We start from the raw sequence: 22,831 nt of genomic DNA, 5'->3' as shown, positions 1-22,831 counted from the left end.
AAAAAAAAAAAAAAAAAAAAAAAAAAAAAAAAGGAAATCCCTGTGGCTAAACAACCCTTGGGATGGTATACCATATTAGCTACCAGCCACTGTATGACCTATTTTCCCTTACTTGTTATGCCCAAGTTTCTCTCAAAGCACTGTCTCAAACTCATCTCTGCTCTTTTATAGGAAATTCTAATTTAGGATACTTAGGCCATACTGAAGAAAGGTGACAAAATGAATAGCTACAATGTCTCATGAATCTTGGGTTTCCATTCACCCTGGTAGTCAAGAGAAATTCTTGCATTATGGAAGTTGAAGTTGGATAGGACTTTCTCAGCTGAACACTGTCATCTGCCAGAGCTTCAGGCAAGAACCCAGAAAAGATGAAACTCCAGACATGACAAAATAAGCCAAGGAATACCAGGCCAAGATGTGAAAGGCCAGATGAGAACAAGCAGCGTACACGATTCTGTTGCCAACAGATCTCCCCTAACAGTGTTGTGCACCAAATTTTCATAGTGAATGTCAGCAAAAATGCCAGTTGAGGTGGGTGGTCAAAAGAGAAGCACAGTCTATGACAAAGTCACCCCAGAGAAGTCCTTTTTCCTTTTACTCCTGAGAAATTACTAGAAGAAATTAAAATCCTTTTGAGTATTGCATTTATCTTTGCAGTAATATTATTTGTTCTTAAGGAATCTCTATCAAATTTGCATCTTGTCTAATTTAGCAAGGAATGTCACCAGGATAAGACAACAGCAAAATCCTTTAGGGTGTGCAAAATGGCTTCAACTGAACCTCCATGCAAACAACGTACAAGATGCTTTCTTACTAAACACCCAAACGTTGAGTTCTATGTGCATAACTGCCCTTCAACCCTCACCCTCTCAAACTCAGTACAAAACAACCCTCGTTCTAGCTCTGCATTTCCAATGAATGCCTCTTCCTCCAGACATCCCTCGTTTTTGTTCATGATACTATGACATTCCTAAACTGGAAACGTGAGAATCACGTGGACTGCTCGCTCCCTCCTTCGTTGCCTGAGTTTAAGCAAATAATATTGATTAGTTTTTCCCAATATTTTCTGTAATCAACTATTTCGTTTTTGTTTCTACAATGATCAGTCTAGTTCATGCACCTGTTATGCTCACTTCCACCATTCAGAAAGATTCTTAGCTCCCATTTACTCACGAGTTCATCTGATGCATATTTGAACACCTGTTGTGTGCTGGAGGCACTATGCTAGGTGTTGAGGATAGAAAGGTGAGCACAGTAGACGTGGGGTCACTCCTCGAGGAGTTTACAAGCTGCTGGCTCTTCCCACCATGATAGATTTTACAGATTACCGTCAGATTAACCCTGCTAACATGCTCTTTGAATTATATTTTTAACCCTGTTCCAATACCCCTACTGGTAGTGAAAACAAAACAAAGCAAATCACAATGAGGTATCACCTCACCCCAATTAAAATGGCTATTGTCAAAAAGATACAAAATAAGAAATGCTGGCACTGACTGGAGAAAGGGAACCCTTATATACTGTTTGTGGGAATTCACATTAGCATAGCCATTACAGAAATCAGTATGGAAGTTCCCCCAAAATCTAAAAATAGAACTGCCATATGATGTAGCAATCCCACTATTGGGTATACGTGCAAAGGAATTAAAATCAATATGTCAGGACATATCTGCACTCCCGTGTTTATGGCACCATTATCCACAATAGCCAAGATATGGAATCAACCTAAGCGTCCATCCACAGATGAACAGATAAAGAAAATGTGGCATATACACACAATAGAATACTCTTTGGCCATAAAAAAGTCAAAATCTGTCATTTTCAACAATATGGATGAACTTGAAGAACATGTCAACTGAGATAAGCTAGGCACAGAAAGACAAATACCATATCACCTTACTCATATGTGGAATCTAAAGAGGCTGATATGATAGAAGTAGAGAGCAGAATAGTGGTTACCAGGGGATGGGGTGGGGTGGGGATGAGAGGAGGGCACTGGGAGAGAAGGTCAATGGTTATAAAGTTACCATTAGATACTAAGCTCTGTTGCTCTATTGTATAATAGGGTGACTGTGGTTATAATAATATAAAATTACAATATGTTATATGTTTCAAAACAGGTAATTTTAAATGCTCTCACAACAAAGAAATGATAATTTTATGAGATGACAGATATGCTAAATACCCTGATTTGATTTTTGCACAATGTATTCAGGTGTAGAAATATCATACTGTACCACATAAATATGTATAACTATTATGTGTCAAAATTTGTTTTATATATGGTTATAATCTGTCACCTAGGCTGGAGTGCAGTGGTGCCATCATGCCTCAACCTCCCAGGTTCAAGCGATCCTCCCACCTCAGCCTCCTGAGTAACTGGGACTACAGTCGTGTGCCACCGTGCCTGGCTAACTTTTGTACTTTTTTTTTTTTTATAGAGACTTGGTTTTGCCATGTTGCCCAAGCTGGCCTTGAACTCCTGGGCTCAAGCATCCCTCCTGCCTCAGCCTCCCAAAGTGCTGGGATTATAGGCATGAGCCACTGCACCTGGCCTTGGGTCAATTTTTTTTTTTTTAAAAAGTAAACCACTTCTATAATTCTAAAGCTTTACAATCTGGCTTCTGTCTACTTCTCTAATTCATATTTCATTATTCTCTTAACAAACCATCTGGGTGAAACCAGCTGGCTGGGTCTCCATCTCAAGACACTCTACGTTCCTTGCACTCTGCTTTATTTTTGACCTTTCTGGCTGCAGAAGGAATATTCCCTCCAATGATATTCTTTCATTTGCCATATGAAAAATGTTCTGTCTTCTCTGCACTTAATTGTTTAGTCCAGGTATATGTTACTTAATGTATTTTATACATATATATATATGTACTTTATCACATAAGAGACATTTTGCTAAGAAAGAACATGCTTTCCCCTACTAAAATTGATTCCTACTTTTAGAACCATCTGGTTCTTTTATTTAATTAACTAATTTATTAGTTTAATTTATAATTGACAAGGTAAAACTTTCCCATATTTATGGGGTACATTGTGATGTCTTGATGTACATATACATACACTGTGGAATGTTTAAATCAAATAATTACATATCTATCACTTCACATATTGATCATTTTTTTTTGTGATGAGAACATTTAAAATCTACCTTCCTAGCAATTTTCCAGTATACATACATTAATTGTAGTCATCATGCTGTACAATAGACCTCCGAAAGCCATTCCTCCTGTCCAGTGAAATTCTGTACCCTTTGACCAACATCTCCCCACTCCCAACTGCATCCTTTGTCCAGCCCCCATGCTACTCTGCTTCTATGAGTTTGATTTTTTTTTTTAGTAGAATCTTTTGGTTCTTAAGGGCAGGGATCATTGTACCTTGCATCCCCCATAGGACCTCATATATTTCCTTGATCAAAGATGTCATTAGTAATGATACTGCCTGATATGTTTTGGCTGTGTCCCCACCCAAATCTCATCTTGAACTCCCACACGTTGTGGGAGGGACCTGGTGGGAGGTAACTGAATCATGGGGGCAGGTCTTTCCCATGCTGTTCTCATGATAGTGAATACGATTCATGAGATGTGATGGTTTTATAAAGGGCAGTTCCCCTGTGCAAGTTCTCTTGCTGGCCACCATGTAAGACGTGACTTTGATTCTCATTCACCTTCTGCCATAGTTGTGAGGCCTCCCCAGCCATGTGGAACTGTGAGTCCATTAAACCTCTTTTCTTTATAAATTACTCCATTGTGGGTATGCCTTTATTAGCAGCGTGAGAAAAGACTAATGTACTGCTATTATCAAGAGATTCATTTTAAGGTTTCATTGTGGTGTCCGTAAGCATCTCCATTATTAATTAGGTATATATTTTAAAAACTTGTAAACCATATGCAGAAACCTATTACATTGAAAGCCTAATTTGGAAATAAATTTTCTTTACTTTGGAAGGGGTGCCGTGGTGCCCAGTGATGAATTAGGGGCCACCAGGTGTCACTATGTCGATGCTAGCCTGAGTTCCACAGGTTGGGATCTGGGTGAGGGAGGGTCTCAAATTCTGTACTGTGGTGGTAAACAGAGTTTCCACTTACTCACCAGATAATCATGTTTCCAATATGAGTTTCTCTTCAGAATCCTTTATGGAGCCTGGCCTTATTCCTTAAAGCTACACTCCCCACCCCCAGCCAGCATGACAAGTAGAGGTTTAAGGATGAATAGTCAGGTCTAATGGGGAATTTATTTTCTCTGTTGGCTCATGTCACTGCCTCAGCTTGGTTTTATATAGTGTTTTGTGAGTCTAATGTTGCTTATTTGAAAAATGAACACAATATAGGATGCTTGAGTGGTTTGAGTCCAAAAAGAAAACTGCGTATTTGCCAGAAAGAAGGAAAAGGAAAATACATAATAGAAACATTTACAAAATCTAATCCGAAAAGAAAGGTTTACAAGGTTTAAAACTATCTACGTATACATACGAATAAATTTTATTAATTTATATGTTCTTGGTAGCTTGACAATCCCAAACATCAGTGGAAGCCAATATTTAAGAAGGTATAAAAAGCAAATCAACCTTGGGCAGGCACAGAAACTCTCCAACCTGTTTTGTTTTTGTCAAAGCTCATTGGACAGCAAAATCTGAAATCCTTTAGAGGAAAAAGAAAGGCTTTTAAACTAACATGGGTGTGCTTTATATTACAAAAGTTATTAAAGAGGAGAATATTGTGTTTAATATAGAATGTTATTATATCTTGGAAATGCCCCCTTAAATACAGAAGAAAATGAATAGCAAAAGGTTATGGAAAACAATTATTCACCCAAGGGACCAGTAACGTTTAGGTAGCAAATGAGGAATTCTAACCGCAAAACTGTATCTTCCATGGAAGCTATTTTCTACCCCTTTGCTCTATAAACTCTGAAGATATGAATGCTTCCACAAACAGAATGAATAAATCTCCAATTCTCTATGGTGACAAATCCAGAAAATGGCAGGTTTTATCTTAAAGAAGCTCCACTGCTGCACAAAAGCTCTCATGCACAAATAATGGAATTCTCAAATTGGGATAAATGTGCTTTTAAGAATTTTTATTTTGATCATTTATTTCAGGAAACACTTGTGGATCATGCAACATAGCTTTGAATTACAGAGCAGATAAGGAAAATCTAAAAGGAAAAAAAAAATTAGGGCAGGCCTTTATTAATTTTAAAGTATGTCTTTGCTATACTCTTATAAAGAGCCAAATAGGGTAGCCGAATCTCTGGAGATCACCAGTATAATTTCTTTATCATGTTCCATTTAAAATTTAATTATGCAGTCTACCACAAGAAGAATCTGAGAAGTCTAAATAGGTCACACAGCGAGTAACTTAACAATATTCTAAAGTTTTCCTCGTAAAGATCATTCCTTTGATAGTCTGTTACACACCAGAACACTATATTACAAAACAAGTGTAATTTAATTCACTCACTACGGATTCTTATACGCATCTATAAAGAATTTGGAGAATTAATGAACAGCACATTTGTGTTGGAACTGCCTGTGATAGGTGGGCAGTATTTGCATATATACTTCCTTTAAGCGACTGTTATTTTCATGTTTTACAGCAAGGTCAGGGGACTTTTACATTTAATGCTTTGGGTATTCTCTTTTAAATCATCAACAATAACTCATAGCAAGGCAACAATCTAGGCACTGCATAATTAAAATCTGAATTACAGGGTTATATGCCCGATGGCTTGATGCACTCTCATCTCCACCTCAAATTTCAACTAACAGGTAACTTTAATTTCCTTATAATAAGATAAACAGCAAACACTGTTTTAAGCACTTTACATGTATCATGTCACTTACTTCTCAGAACAGCTGACCCTATGATTACCCATTTTACAGATGAAGAAACTGAGGCAGACAGAGGCGAAGAAACTTGCACAAGGTCAAAGACCAAGTAAGTGGCTGAACTGGGATTTTAACATAAGCCGGAGTTTGGCTCTAGATCATATGCACTGCATCACTTTGCTGGGCTGCTCCTTATAATGTAATACAGTATCTTTTCTTAGATTTGAACACACCTAAGCACTGGTAAAATAATTAGCATAATCCTCTCTTTCAGCAAACTGAGATAACAGCTACCATGTATTGATTGCTATGCGGCAGGCATTGAGCTAAATACTTTACATGGGTTATCTCCACACAGTGATACTATGAGATGGGTATTATAATTCTTCCAATGTTATAAATGAAAGACTGAGGCAGAGAGAATAACTATAATAACTTGTTTAAGTTCACATGATTAAGAAATGGCAGACACAAGATTCAAGCATTTCTGAGCCCAAAGCCTGACCTCTTAGCCTCCATGTTAACATGGCCTCGAAAGCAACAGCTCTGTGCAGCTTGGCAACAACCGGATTTAGGTTAATAACTTTCCAGCCAATTAGATGAATTTTTCCAGGTGCAAAAATCTACGGAGCAGTGAGAAGAGTGAGAAGGGTGAGAGAAGGCAGAAATCATACATCTTGTCTACCCCTGGTTCTTTAGGAGAAGGTTTCCTCAATCCTTCCTCCCTCCTTTCCTAATTCAAACATTTATTCATTGATTCAAACATTTATTAATCCACTCAAACACTTATTAATTCATTTAAACATCTATTCAGATGGTCAAACACTTATGCAAATATTTATTCAGTGCCTACTATGTTCCAGGCACTGCTAGGCACTGGGGACAAAAAATGAATAGTAATAAGGTTTTAGTGTGTTTCCTACTTAGTGGAGAAGGTGTAAAAGTCCTCTAGTCAATTACATTATTGGGTGACACAGATGGTAGGATAGAGGCTAAAACTGGGGTCTTTGGGAACCAATAGAAGGAACATAAAACTCTTCAGGGCAGAGAAGGTATCAAAGAAACCTAGGATGTGTCTAGAACAGTGGTCAGCAAACCTTTCTATAAAAGTAAACAGTAAATATTTTCAGTTTGGGGGCTATACCATCTCTGCCACAACCACTCAACTGTGATGTTATAGCACAAAAATGGTACAGACAACACATAAATAGATGTTATGGCTGGATCTAGAAGAAATCTGGATCTAGAAGAAAAAGTGGTAGAGAATTTGATAGGGGAGAAAAAGAGCAGAGTGATGACACAGGACTTCCAAATAGAAGGAAGAACACGTGCAAAGTCTAGGAGACCAGATGTCAGTTTTCTTATCTCTGGAATGGAGGCTCATACAGTCATTCAAAACATTTATTGACTGCCAGTTCTGTTCAGGGGCCTACAAATACAGGAGTAAACCAGACAGGCAAGGGAAACATTGTTCTGGAGCTAAGGGGAAGGGAACAGATCATATATAAATCAATGAAGAAAAACAGATGACAATAAATGTGACAAGAAGTGTGTTGGGGGGTTACTTAATAGGGTGGTGAAAGGAGAATTTTCTGTGGAAGTAAGTGGGGAGAAAGGCCAGTGTGTCAGAAGCAAAGTAAATGAGAAAGAAAGTAGCAGGCGATGAGGCTGCAGAGGTAGACAAAAGCAGCCCTTGGAACCAAAGTACATTGTGCTGATTTTATTCTAAGCAATAGGAAACTCTTACATGATTTTATGAAGAAAACAATATTTTGATGGATGACTTTTCAGAGATCATTTGGACTTCTATGTAGAGAATGAATTGCAAAAGAGGAAGTGGGAAGGACAATTTGGAAGGCCGTTTAACAGTTCAGGTGGGAGTTTACAGTGGCTTGGAAAGAGATAGAGAAAGTAGACAAATTGAAGATAAATTTTAGGCTGGGCATGGTACCCCATGCCTGTAATCCCAGCATTTTAGGAGGCCAAGGTGGGAGAGCTGCTTGAGGCCCAGAGTTTGAGACCAGCTTGGGTAACATACCAAGACTGCATCTCCACAAAAAATGTTCAGAATTAGCCCAGTGTGGTGATGTGCACCTGTGGTCCCAGCTACTTGGGAGTCTGAGGCAGGATGATCACTTGAGCCCAGGAGTTGGAGGCTGCAGTGTGCTATGATCATGCTACTGAACTTTCATCTGGGCAACAGAGTGAGACCCGTTTCAAAAAAAATAAATAAATAAAGATACATTTTGGAAGCTGAGCTAACAAGTTATCTGCTAAGTCTGAAAACAGAAAAAGGTGGTGTTTGTTTATTTTTTTAAATGTCCCTAGGTTCTCCTTTGAGTGTTGGGTGTATGATGATAAGGTGGGCTGAAGTAGGGTTCAAGAGTTCTTTTCCAGCCACATCAAGTTTAAGGTTACACTTCCAAGTAGAGAGTCACATTCGCAGCTGGGTATTCAGCTTTGAAGCTCAAGGAAGAAGTCAGGGCTAAAGATCTACAAATGAGAACCATCTGCATAAAGATGATCTTTAAAATCACGGAGCTAGATGAAATCTCTGTCCACTCCCTTCCCACAGGGGAACAGAGCAATGCCCAGGGCACCCTGGCACACCTCAACCTGCAGAGGCCAGTCAAGCTGGCAAGGAATAACAGAAGACTGATGAAGAATGGCCAGCGAGAGAGGAGGGAAACCTGGAGGGCTTGATGTCTCTACAATGAAGAGAGCACTTCATGGAGGAGGAAGTCGTCCCTAGGTTGAATGCGGCTGAGGGGCTAAATAGGATCACAGCTAAATGGCCATTGGGTTTACCCAGACGGAGAAGAAGAAGAGCACCTACCTGACATGGATGCCATTCTTTAAGCACTTACAATCGATTCTCCCCTTACCCTGACTCCTACCTTTCTCCTTGCTGACAGAACAGGCCTTCCATTACAAAGGCTGAGAATCCCAGAAATCCAATGTCCCCTCCCTAGGGGATCAGGCATGGAAAAGGGATTCCTCCCCTAAAAAACAGTCCCATGGAAGAAGTTGGACGTGGTCCCCATGTGATGGCTGGAGTTGCTGTGAGCATGAGGTGCACGTTATCAACATGATGAAGATGGCAGACGGTATACCAGGGTGCTGGCTGTAGTCCGTTTTGTGCTGTTATAACAGAATCACACAGACTGAGTAATTGACAAAGAACACAGATTCATTTCTCACAGTTCTGGAGGCTGGGAAGTCCAAGCTCAAAACACCAACATCGGTGTGAGCCTTCTTACGGTGTCCTCACATGGCAGATGGCAGAAGAGCAAGAGAAGACAAACATTGGGTCCTCACGTGGCAGAAGAGTGAGAAAGCGAGTGAATCTGCCCCTACAAGCCCTTTTCACAGTGGCATTGATCTGCTCATGACATCAGAGCCCTCATGACCTCACCACCTCCCATTCATTCCCACCACCCCAGAGTTACATTGAGGATTAGGCTTTCAGCACATGAATTCTGGGGGACACCTTCAGACCAATGAGGCTCTGAATTCACCCTGGGCCTTCTCTGACCTCTTGAACCACAGCTACAAACTCAACCTGCATTTTTAGCCTGCTATAACTACAGAGTCTTTTCAATGGATTCAACTTGAGAAAAATAATAAAGAAGGACATTGTAAGAGAAAGGTTTGTGCAGCACAGACTATGAGTGGTAGATGCATTAGAAAAGGTGAGCAAGTAGGGGCTGGGGCAGGGAGGAAGAGATAGCACACCTCACCACCTGCAGCTGTGATCACAGAGTCTGGGTACCTTGTGATGGTTGGGCACTGGGAGGAGAAAGTTGGGTTGTGAAAGGTATGGAAACCAGCCACTTAAGCCAGTGTGTTTGTTTTGTATTGTGAGCCAGGTAGTGAATCTGAAAGAAGAGGGTTTGGAGGGTGGCAAGGTCTGGGGACTCCGTGGGCTATCCCCTGGCCTGTGCTCACCCACTCTGACCTACCCACTCCAGTCCTGCTCAGAAGGTTGGTTCAGGATTCTGTCCTTACTGCCTCTGATCAGAACTAGCCCATCTCGCTGCTGAAATCCTTTGGGTTTTTTGTTTGCTTTGATGTTTTCCTAGTTCTTTATGGGTTAAACCCTTCCCCATAGCACTGGGATGATTGCTACCTTCTTCATGCCACTGAACCACTTCAGAGAAGAGATGGTGTCCTGTCTGTTTTCTCCCACAACCAAGGTACAGCACGTACTAAGTATATGCTAAGCCTACAACCATGCTTGACATATACTTAGTGCATGCTGTACCTTGGTTGAATTAACGATAGAGGATGAACTATGTCAATACGGAACAGTGCCAGGCATGGGCCCCAGGAGAGCTGGGGGAGCTGCTGTTTCTTAGGGATTATAAAGAAGACAGGAAGTATCCATCCATCGACTCTAGAGGTTGGCCTGGAAGTACCAGCGTATTTATCTCCCAATTTCTGTGAGTCTTTCAGAAGATGGCACTGTGTACCGAGGACAGCGAGAAATAGGAGGTCTTGTTACCTATCAAAGCCCTCCATGTAGAAAGGTGAGCTCTCAGAGATGATCTGAATTCTCTTTGCTTCCACTGTTTCTGCCTATTGCTCCCTGATCTGTCACATCCATGACTGAGAAATATATGGTCAACTGGAGAGGTAAGTCTCGCCCGTCCATTAAACAGGATCTGTTCAGTTCAAATTTCAGATAACAAAGATCTATGACTTAAGACCAGAATTTCACATGCAAAACGGCAGTATAATGGCTTTTGTCTCTGACAGTCATGCAAACCAGGCAGTTCTGTCTTCTTGGTAGAGGCTCTCAAACAGTGATCCTATGGTATACGCCAGTGTTCTAGGTATTGGGGGCTCCCCAATTGCTTAGACTGAATTGTTTCCTAACCGCCTCACAGAAGGCAAAAAAAAGAGATCAAGTTACTGGATTAATATACAAGGGAAAAGTCTACATTTTTCTTTCGTAACTTTACTTTAACTTTTGGCCCCTGCTTTCACTGGTTTATACTAAAATCTGGTACAAGATGACATCTGATTTATATTCCGAATTATTTTAAGCTTCATTGACGAATACTTCATGGTCCTCAGAGAACATCCTGACTTTTTGGTGTTGTGTATAAGAATCAGCATGTGAATCTCTACTGCAGTACTTAAGATACTTCTGTTAAGGTCTGTTATATCCCTTCATTTTCTAAACTGTTTAGTTTATGTTGAATAACAGTGGACTCTGTTAACAAGGAATTAAAATGCTCCCTTTTTACCAAAAACAGCAGCTCACAGTAAAACAGTAAAACCTCTGTTATATCAACCTCTGTTGATATAAACCTTGTTTAGATATTTACTCTGCTATCCAAAATAAACTTTTCTCTCTTTATAGGCATTTATATTGAAACCTCATTCCATTTGAACACGTTGGGTTTCACCACGATTTAATTAAAACACATCTACTGAAACGCAACTGCCTTCATCCTAAAACCAGATCTTGAAAAACATGATTGTAATGGGGAAAACAATTGCTCAGATTGCTAAATTGTCCTTTGCTACAAGCAAAAATAAAAGCAAGGAGTCATTTATAAGATTGAAAATGATTGTGTTCACAGTTCAAGAAATGGTTCCATACATCCCGTTTCCAGGACACTTCAAGATAAAGAGATCGGCATGAATAGTACATGTAGCCAGTTTAAATGTTTGTTTTAATCCTGACAAGATCATTGGTTTTAATATTTATAATATAATTACAATGCTTAGTGCATGTTGCTCATATAATCCAATTTTTTTCTGGTGACTTATTACTACCAGGCTTTAATTTCAGCAATGGCAAGAATTCAAAAACACATTTAGGTTATCATCAGTAATGAAAAACAAACCTAGTGCCTGTTCAAGCACCTTGGGCACATATCTCATTTAGACTTCAAAGCATTTTTAACTACCCAGATGCAATCCACTGCTACAGGATGTGCACATTTTCACAGAATATTATCCACCAGTGGCCAGGGTACTTTAAATTAGTACCATGTAAGGTAATGACAGTGGAAATACTCCACCCTTATGCAACCAGTGTAAATGGCCTTTCGGAACATTTCAAGACAGTCATGGCCAATGAAAACCAAACCATAAAACTGTTCTCAAATGCCACTGTCTTCCTTCCCAGCCACATATCACTAGTTAGCCATTGCCTGAGTTGCAATTTTCCATTTTTCCTAGACGTCACAGCGTAAGCGCACTTTTATGACTAAATGCAGAAAAAACTCAAAGTGTCATGTTCCACTAATCATTAGCCTACAAACACACAAAATAACTACAGGTGCCTTGTTTTCCACAGCACCGAGGTATTTCGGGGCTAATTTGTACTTTCCTTGTGACAGGCTGAAGAAATCTGAAAAAAGGCTGAAAGCTGAAACAACTAATGGAATTCTACGAGACTGTACAAACAAACAAACACTAGCAAAAGAAATAATCTGGACGCAAGGGAAGGATTCATCATCAAATAATCACATTATTTCATGTTAATGTGGGGAAGGCAAATACCTGTCAATGGCTACATCTCAAACTGCCCCTGGAGAAGTCAAAAGAATACCTGAAGCTGTATATTAGAAGCACGATTGTGAAATCACTGACGTATATTTCTCACTTCTTTATTGCCAGGCAGTGCGGTGACTGCAAATTGCAGTTAGAATGGGCATGTTGGCATGTTGTTTATTTTCTACATGACTCGACATTAGAATAACAAAATTCCTGAAGAAAATAAGTAGGCTCATTACCAAAATACCACCCACCAAACTTAAGGAGAGAGCAGCCTCTCCCTTGAGTAATAAACCAGCTACAAAAGATCGTTCCTGGGGAATAAATGCATTGCTGCTTGGTATTCAAAATACAGCGCTACTTAATAGAATTCTGGGTGTTGACGGTGATTTCTCAGACATCTGAGTAATTTTCATCTGTGTGATTATAGCACGGAGTGGGTCTCTTCTGACAACACAGAGGTGGTCCACCCCTTAGCTGCTCTACAAAAGTTTGGAAGTCATTCCTCATTCCATTATTTCAGGATTAACTTCCTCAGCACAAATGTGCGTAGACACATAACACTCTCTCTCCCCACACATGATGGGATGCTCAGGTCTTCAGGGTGGACTTTTTCCAGAGTGAAAGCACAAAGACAAACAAACTCAGCAGGGAGACACAGACCAGAACACTCGGACAGTTTTAACCCTGAAAACTGGCACACGATGGAAATGTTTCTCTGGGACGTTATCCAAAGAATGAAGACATATAGTAATTTAAATATTTGGATCACAGTAAACAGTTTTTTTTGGCAATATTAATCATGATCCTATAAGCAAAGATTTTCTTTACATAAAAAAAGCAACCAAATGTGCTTATCTCCGGTAACAGATGGCAACAATTTGTATTTTCCCCTGTTCTCCAGCGCTGTTCATGACAACACTGTGCTCACTCTGCTTTTCGTGTTCTTGAGATTCTCTGGATTTCTACTTCCAACAGTTTCTAGGCAATATCCTAGGACATATTAATACATTCACGCATGATTATCGAGTACCTTCAAAAACTAAAGCACGAGACAGGCGCGGGGGCTCACGCCTGTAATCCCATCCATGCTTAGGTAGAAGGTCTAAGACTCCCTGAGGCCCCAGTCCCACACAGCACTCTGAATCCACGCAGCCCTTTCCTGCTTCCATCCTTGTTCAGATGGAAGCCTGAGCTCTCCTCTCAGGCTAATCCCGTCTGTGCCCTGGATCCCGTGCCCTCTTGCCTTCTCAAGGACTCCACTTCCTTCCCCCCTCTCCTGATGTCTTGTACGCATGTAGATGAGTAAGTTTCTCCTCTCTTTAAGAAACATCCGACCTGACTGGGCACGGTGGCTCACACTTGTAATCCCAGCACTTTGGGAGGCCGAAGCAGGTGGATCACCTGAGGTCAGGAGTTTGAGACCAGCTGGCCAACATGGTGAAACCCCATCTCTACTAAAAATACAAAAATTAGCCAGGCGTGGTGGTGCACGCCTGTAATCCCAGCTATTCAGGAGGCTAAGGCAGGAGAATCGCTTGAACCCAGCAGCGGAATTTGCAGTGAGCCAAGATCATGCCACTGTGCTCCAGCCTGGGTGACAGAAGGAGACTCCAGCTAAAACAAACAAACAAAAACAAACAAAAAACAAAGAAACACCTGGCTGGGCACAGTGGTTCATGCCTGTAATCCTAGCATTTTGGGAGGCTAAGACAGGTGGATCACCTGAGGTCAGGAATGAGACCAGCCTGGTCAACATGGCAAAACCCCATCTCTACTAAAAATACAAAAATTAGCCAGGTGCGGTGGCAGTCTCCTGTAATCCCAGCTACCCAGAAGGCTGAGGCAGGAGAATCACTTGAACCTGGGAGGCGGGGGTTGCAGTGAGTTGAGACTGCACCACTGCACACCAGCCTGGGTGACAGAGCGAGATTGTGTCTCAAAAAATAACAACAACAACAACAACAAGAACAAACAAAGGCATGATCCTTGGTGCTCAGGAGAGATTCTAGATACATGCAATGCCCAGTAAAATACCGCTTAAATTATTGCCCCTTCCTCTCTCCCTCCCTCCCTCCCTTTCTTCCTTTCTTCTTCCCTCCCCAGTCTTCCCTCCCCCATCCCCTCTCCCTCCCTTCCTCTCTTCCTTCGTCCTTTCTTCCTGTCTTCCCAGTCTTACTCCCATCTCCTCTCCTGTCCTCCCTTCCTCCTTCCTTCCTTCTTTTCTCCATTTCTCCCTCTCTTCCATTAAATGCTGGTAATCATCCTTGATGGCTAGTTATCTAGAGCTTGCATTCTGTTAATCATGTCTTATGTAATTATTGACATAAATATCAAAAACATATAAACCACATTAATACATTACATATAAAACACATTGATCAATTGCATATTAATTTCTTTCTATGATATAATATTACTAAGTATTTATTTCGATGACAATGAGAATTCCACCGCACTTATGCCATCAATACTATGATGTGAGCTCTTCAGGGGAAGCTCGGGATTCTTTCATAAATCTCTAAGTCCCCGAACACAGTAACAGTAATGAATATATTGAAGAAAAAATCAATTCAATATGTTTTTCGATTGCCAATTCCCGTGAGCATAATAAAGGAAGCAGCATGTTTATGATTTCTATGGCATATCTAGCTCATATATACATCTCCAAATATACTATATGACTTCAAAGGAATATGAATAATCTCTCTAAGTCATTTATGAACATGAGCCTCATTACTTCTTGGTTACATCATGTATTTGTGACTCATGCATAATTTTTGGCATTTACATAGTGATGTATGAGGTATCAAAATCTGACACAAGGAAGACAAAATGAGAAGACCCTCTTACAGAGGACATGGCACAGTACTTCTCTTTGTGGTTATAAGAAATCAGGCATAGAATAAGTAAAGCCAGCGTGCTCACCTTGGTAGACTCCCAGCTAACTCTGTGGCCGTCTCTCTGCAGGAAGGAGAAAAAGAAGATTAAGCGTGATTCAGTTCGTTTTGGTGAATGACAAAAATATATTCATTCACATAATAAGTATTATGGTACCAGGTATAAAGAAGATACCATACATGCAGGTGGTTAGAAAGTTAAAATTGACTAATTGCATTTCTGGTTAATTCCCATTAATCATTCCAATGGTTACTTTCAATGGAAATTTTATACACGTGCAAAATATCTGCCTCTACTTTCTGGTAGTTGAATGCAACTGAGTTCAAAACATTAAAATGTAAAAATGTACAACATTCAGAAGGATAATAGAAGGAGAAACAAATCCCAAACCACCTTGTAGACATTTACATGTTAAACAAAGCACCCATGATCTCTCTCCAAGAATCTCTGAGAAACGTATTCCTTTTGGGATGTTGCTTCATGTTGACCTCTGTCACCCAAAGCTTATGAAGGAACACAGACAGCACAAAATGGAATTCTTTTAGCAGCAAATTGCTGTTTTTCATTTCTTTGTTATAAAGTTCTACCACTGGGGACTGTTGAAGGTAGATACTATAATTCAAATGGCACAAAAGAAAAGTCACTAAAGAAAGACTCTATAGCATATTAATAAAAATGACCAGGGACAAATTTCAGAACTAACTTTGTCCTAATTGCCATCTCTTGTCTTTCGTTTTCTGTTTTTATTTTCCAGACAGTGTCTCTCTCTGTTGCCCAGGCTGCGGTACACTGGCGTGATCTCGGCTCACTGCAACCTCTGCCTCCTGGGTTCCAGCGATTCTCGTGCCTCAGCCTCCTGAGTAGCTGGGATTACAGGTGTGTGCCACCATGTCCAGCTAACTTTTGTATTTTTAGTAGAGATGGGGTTTCTCCATGTTGGCCAGGCTAGTCTTGAGCTCCTGACCTCAAGTGATCTGACAGCCTACCAAAGTGCTGGGATTTGAACCACTGCACCCAGCCCATCTCTTGTCTTTCAATCAGAAATGTATTTTTGGAAAGAGAAGAGAACAATGAGTAGAAGGAGGAGATAAAGGCTTTATGTTGAACTCCTTTAAAAGGAGACAAGGGCTCAACTTTAGACCAAAGGATTAAAGGTGTAATTCTTAGCAACAATGGTGTAAAATCTCCTTAGTGTCATATAACTCCTTTAAGAATCTCATGAAAGATACAAACACCTTATATAGAGAAAATAACAATACATACACACACACTGTGGTACACACTTGTAGATGGTTCATCGGCCTCCTGAATCTAATGTGTCAATCCTGGTTAAGAGCCTCAGCTTTAAATGAACATTTTCTTTTCCTACTGTGTCAATTCAAACAAAGGACTTCCTTCTCAACAAAGGACATTCCCTGACCCTCCCAGCTATTAGAACTCGCTCTTCCTATTTACTACCTGTGAAAACACCTGGGTAGTTTGGAGAAGTGGTGGTTCCCACAGAGCCATACTTCCTTAAGAAATGAATAAGTTTAGTTTCTATAAAAATATTATTTCCTAAGTAATCATATAATATTAAACAATCAGGTTTTATTGCTACAAAAATCGGCTTTGGGGAGAAAGTTTTCATTCCTTCAGCAAAACCAGAGTTGAAGGCATTGTCCACTATGCCACTGAAAGGTCACACACGTTCATCTCTTTGAAGAATTTAGTGTCTACATAAAAAATTTTTCTTTCCAAACAGAATCTGGAATTGTGGATACCCCAGCTAAAAAACAACCCTCCCTTTAGCCTTCCCTTAGGACATTTATTACAACAGAAGTATCTTTTAAATGTTTGTTTTATCCTTTATCTTTCTGTCATTTGAGACCAACATATATACTCAATAAATATTTATTAATCCTATCAGGAATGAATGAACTTTTCTGGCCTCATTGACCTTGAGGGTGAGATTCATGTTTACAGCTTGATCATAGTAACACTAACAGCACAGAGTTAAGATACAACTAAATTTCTTTTAGTCTAATCTTTTAACTTTTTATTTTTGCTTTCCAGACTATACATATTTTAATATGATGAGTCCCCTGGTATCTTTTAAAACAATGTTGTTCATACATTATAATAAATCCATTTAAATCACAGTGGAGCTGCATTTCTCAACCTTGACATTATTTTGAGCTAGATAATCTTTTGTTTTGGACATTGTTTTACCTTGGACATTGAGAAATGTTTAATAGCACCCCTGTCATCTACCCACTGATGCTGGTAGTACCGCTCCCCACCCGCCCCATTATAACTCCCAAACATGTCCTCAGACAATGCTAAATGTCCTCTGGTGACAAAGCTGTCATCAACTGAGACCACTGCAGTAAGGTCAAGCACAGCGGCTTACACCTGTGATCCTAGCACTTTGGGAGGCTGAGGCAGGAGGATGGCTTGAGCCCAGGAGTTTGAGACCAGCCAGGGCAACACAGCGAGACCCTGTCTTTACCAAACATTTTAAAAATTAGCTGGGTATCATGGTGCCTGCTTGTAATCCTAGCTACTTGGGAGGCTGAAGCGGGAGGACTGCTTGAGCCCAGGAGGTCAAGGCTATAGTGAGTCATGATTGTGCCACACCACTCCACTCCATCTGGGCAACAGAGTGACATTCTCTCTTAAAAACAAAACAAAACAAAACAAAACAACAATCCACTGCAATAGAAATGTCCACAATTGACCTCTGTTTCAAAAGCTTGCTTGATTGACCAGCATCCTTTACTCGCATGGGAAAACACAGAGGCTGAAGCCTCCTAAGAGCACCTGCTTTGCTTTGGCTCCAGCTGCTTCAGTCTCCAAGCTTAGCAAGAGTATGTTGTGTTCGTTCCCCAACCCGCTTATGGTATTGGTAATCACTGTAATTTTTAAATTTAATTAAGCGTGATGTAAAATTGATGAAATACAAGTGTGGAAAATTCTTGTTTCTGTAAAACTAAGTTGGAAACTTTGAAAAGATAAAACATGACAAGTTGCTTAAGAAAACTGATGTTGAATTAGATACAAATGTCTCGAAGTTCTTTTCCTTTAAAAAAAAAAAAAAAAAAAAAAAGAAGAAGGAAATTCCAGTCCAGGTGCAGTGGCTCATGACTATAATCCCAGCACTTTGGGAGGCTGAGGTGGGTGGATCACTTGAGGCCAGGAGTCCAAGACCAGCCTGACCAGTATGGTCAAGCCCCATCTCTACTAAAAATACAAAAATTAGCCAGGTGTGGTGGCACAAGCCTGTAATCCCAGCTATTTGGGAGGCTGAGGCAGGAGAATTGTTTGAACCAGGGAGGCAGAGGTTGCAGTGAGCAGTGATAGTGCCACTGCCCTCCACTCTGGACAACTGAGCAAAACTCTGTCTCTAAACAACAACAACAACAAAAATGAAATTCCAAATAGTGGAGTATGGGTGGATTTACGCACAAAAGACAACGCAGAACTTTATTCAGTGAAGCACACATTCAAAGACAAAGGTGTTGGCCCTACCTTGAAAGCAAAAGACAGATGCTAGGGGAAAGTCATGTTCATCACGTATTAAGTTCCAGCAGGAGAAAACTATGCCTTACACAGTCATGTGCTAAAAACTTACATGAGAGTTACAGATATTACTTGATGTCCATGATTACCGAAAACCTGATGACTTCATTGGCGCATGTAGCTCTAAGAGTTAACAAGACAAAACAAAGAAAAAACCCCACTGTATCTGTCTGCAGTAATGTAGCTAGGACTCGCCATCCAATCACCCTTCTTTAGATCAGCAAATCAACAAACACTGGAGCTTTTCAGGTGACCATTTATTTGTTTTTATCTGTTTACTCCTGTTAAACAGTCATCTGAATTAGTCACATGTTTTCATGAATTTATACCTTTTGTAAAGAAACCCTTGAGCGAAATAAATTGAGCAGAATATCCCATGCTTCTTCTAGATTATGCTCTGTCATAAGTCAGTTGAGGGGATTTAAAGCAGGTGACGTAAAGACCATGCATTCTTCATTGAACTTTTATAGGCACAATGTCCATTATTAGTATTGCTTCCTAAGTGTAAATCATCTTTATTTGCTGACTAATGTTTATTCATGCAACATATTCATTAGCACTTAATCTACGTTCAGCCCAGGCGATGCTGGATGTTTTGAGAGGCACTAAGATGAATTTAGATCCTGATCCTTCTTGCCAAGTGTTTACATTCCAGTGAAAGAAACTGTAACTGCATCAGGTACCAAGTAATGAATATGTTTCATTTTTCTACTATTGAAAACTCCCCTAAGGGCCGGGTACGCCTATAATCCCAGCACTTTGGGAGGCTGAGGTAGGAGGATTGCTTGAGCCCAGGAGTACAAAACCAGTCTAGGCCACACAGCAAGACCCCATTCCTACAAACAAACAAACAAAAAACAAAACAGATGAGGTGGGCATGGTAACATGCACCTATAATCCTAGCTACGTTGGAGGCTGAGGTGGGAGAAGCACTTCAGCCCAGGGGCTCACGGTTGCAGTGAGCTACGTTCCTTCTACTGCTCTCCAGCCTGGGTGACAGAGCAAGATCTTATGTCAAAAACAACAACAGAAAGGCTACTCTAAGTCAAAGATCACATCTCGTATATAATTTTGAATACTCAGTGCCTGGCACACACCAAACACTCAATGAATATGAGTGTAATAGACATTTTCTACTGGCTGGTAATTCTACTCTCTTAAGTTCATTTTCAAAAAAATGCCTGATATAGTTATAGCAGTATTTGGAGTTTAATTGTACTAATTTCCTTTCCTTAGTGATCATTACGAAGATGATCTGATTTCAAGTGAAAAGCAGAACACGAAAAAGTCTTTTATTTATTTATTTATTTTTTAAATGAAGTTTCACCCTGTCACCCAGGCTGGAGTGCAATGGCGTGATCTTGGCTCACTCTAACCTCCGCCTCCCAGGATCAAGCAGTTCTCTTGCCTCAGTCTCCCGAGTCGCTGCGATTACAGGCACGTGCCACCACACTCTGCTAATTTTTTTTGTATTTTTTCGTAGAGACGCGGTTTCACCATGTTGGTCAGGCTGGTCTCCAACTCTTGACCTGAGGTGATCCACCCGCCTCAGCCTCCCAAAGTGCTGGGATGAGAGGTGTGAGCCATCACGCCTGGCTCAGATCACTAAAAATTGAATGAAAACAAGGATGCAAAAAACTACAAAGTGCAATTATATGTTCAGAGAAAAAGAACTGTCCCAGCAACTAAGAAGTAGACGGAGGTGATGGGAGGTGCTGGTTCTGGTAAGTTGTGTATCCTTGGGCAAGTCATTTGACCTCTTCAGGGTCTCTGTGTCCCAGATGTCAAAGTAACACCACACCATCGTTGATGTGATCATCAGCCTGAACCAACAGGAAAGCTCTCCGCAAATTTGAAGTTGCAGCATAAATTCAGTTTTATTGAAGGGAAAAATTCCCAGAAAAGATAGCAGACAAGTGTCCCCTGTGTCTGACACAGTTTTGGTAGATTATTTAGCATTCCTTAAAAAAATCGTTTAATTTTAAATATGTAGAGTATTCATCAGTGCATAGCGTGATGCCAGCTTTTATCAGCTGTCTGCAGTAACATTCCCTCGTCATCTCCTGTCCTTCCCCGTTCCTGAACTATGCGAACAGTTCTTTTTTTAGGAAGTGTTGAAGCAAGAGCACACCATCTATTTCTGTGCAGCTGCCAGTTTCCAAAATTAGCTGACAACTGTAAAACAGAAGATATGAGCCCCCATGCTAATTGTGTGTCAGCAAGATAAATATTTTAAGACCTGGAATGTTTTCTGCAATGGTATCTTTAATTTTTTCTCCCAAAAGTACAGAGGACCTTTTTAAAAAAAGGTAAAATAGATTTTATTTTATTTGTCTGTCCCTACAAATGATTTATGTTCTAGTTGTAGGGGTGTGGAGTTTTCTTATATTGTAATTAAGAGTGAAAGTATTACAACCAATCAGAGTTTTCCCCTCCCCTCCCTTCCCCTTCCCTTTTTCCTTCCATCCTCCCTCCCTCCCTTCCTTCCTTCCCTCCCTCCCTCCTTCCTCCCTTCCTTCCCTCCCTCTCTTTCTCTCTTTATCTCTCTCCTTCTCTGCTTCGCTCTTTCTCTCTTTTGTCAGCTTGAGGCAAACAGTGGACATTTTTAATTTGGATCCATTTTCAAATAAAATATAAACAAGAACTTAGCTTAAAGAATCATTACAGGCTGGGTGCAGTGGCTCACACCTGTAATCACAACACTTTGGTAGCCTGAGGCGGGTGGATCACCTGAGGTCAGGAGTTTGAGACCAGCCTGGCCAACACGGTGAAAACCCATCTCTACTGAAAATACAAAAATTAGCTGGACGTAGTGGTGCCTGCCTGTGATCCCAGCCATTTGGGAGGCTGAGGCAGGAGAATTGCTTGAACCTGGGAGGCAGAGGTTGCAGTAAGCTGAGATCGCACCACTGCTCTCTAGCCTGGGCGAAAAGAGCGAGACTCCATTTCCAAAAAAAAAAAAAAAAAAAGACATCATTACAAAGGCATATATTGATTCAGGACAGTTAATTTTTTCTTGTGTGGTAAACCTTAGCACTGGAAAATCCCAAACACCTTAGAGATAAAAGTTTCTTCTCTGTTAAACAAAATCTAAAGACACTGTTCTTTCCCCTCACTCTGATTTTCCCTCTAGTCATTCATCGCTGTTTTCATGCTTTTTGGCCTTTATATCTTCTCTCCTACTTTTATTCCTTCTTGATTTTCACTCACATGATTAAAACATCAAAATATGTGTCTCTGTGTGTGTGTGTATCTGTATATAAACACAAGTAATTATTCTTACACGGTGACATCTACAATTGCACACATTCGTGCAACTGTTCACACCAACCGGAATCTTCTTTAACACAAGCCACTATTCCAGGCCATTTACAGGCATCCACTCACTTAATCCTTATAAAAGCCTCACGAAGTAGTTATTGTCACTAAACCATGGTTAGGATGAGAAAAATGAGACAAAAAAATGTTATGTAACTTCCCAAGGCCGTGCAGGCACTGACGGATAGAGTCAGGATTTGAACACAGCCCAAGCATCCTGCCTCTGGAGCACATGCTTTTCATTAGGATGTGAACAACAGAGGAGTATGCATAAGCCACAGATACATTATCTATGCCGTATACTTGTGCACCCCTTCTGGCTTCTGCTACAGCAAATGAACCATAGCAACAAAAAAAAGCCCCATTGGCCGGGTGCAGTGGTGCACACCTATAATCCCAGCACTTTGGGAGGCCAAGGCAGGGAGATCACAAGGTCAAGAGATCGAGAACCTCCTGGCCAATATGGTGAAACCCCATCTCTACTAAAATACAAAATTAGCTCGACATAGTGGTGCACACCTGTAGTCCCAGCTACTTGGGAGGCTGAAGCAGGAGAATCACTTGAACCCAGGAGGTGGAGGTTGCAGTGAGCCAATATCATGTCACTGCACTCCAGCCTGGCAACAGAGCATCTCAAAAAAAAAAAAAAAAAAAAAAAAAAAAAAAAAAAACCCCCTTTTTTTAGAATTCCCATTTTAA

General features: G+C 40.5%; 1 protein-coding gene across 5 annotated transcripts in view; it reads right to left on the bottom strand.

Moving 5' to 3' along the window:
- CELF2 (CUGBP Elav-like family member 2) overlaps positions 1–22,831 on the bottom strand; it is a 558,220-nt gene that overhangs the window by 411,903 nt on the left and 123,486 nt on the right. For all 5 annotated transcript variants that reach the window (XM_017886678.1, XM_017886680.1, XM_017886681.1 and 2 more), the window contains exon 2: positions 15,281–15,316. In XM_017886678.1, the coding sequence (XP_017742167.1) occupies positions 15,281–15,316 (36 nt within the window). The remainder of the gene's footprint in view (positions 1–15,280; positions 15,317–22,831) is intronic.

Source organism: Rhinopithecus bieti, unplaced genomic scaffold, assembly GCF_001698545.2.
Source record: "Rhinopithecus bieti isolate Rb0 unplaced genomic scaffold, ASM169854v2 scaffold_13900, whole genome shotgun sequence".
Classification (NCBI taxonomy): domain Eukaryota; kingdom Metazoa; phylum Chordata; class Mammalia; order Primates; family Cercopithecidae; genus Rhinopithecus; species Rhinopithecus bieti.
This window is presented reverse-complemented; position numbering and strand designations above follow the sequence as displayed.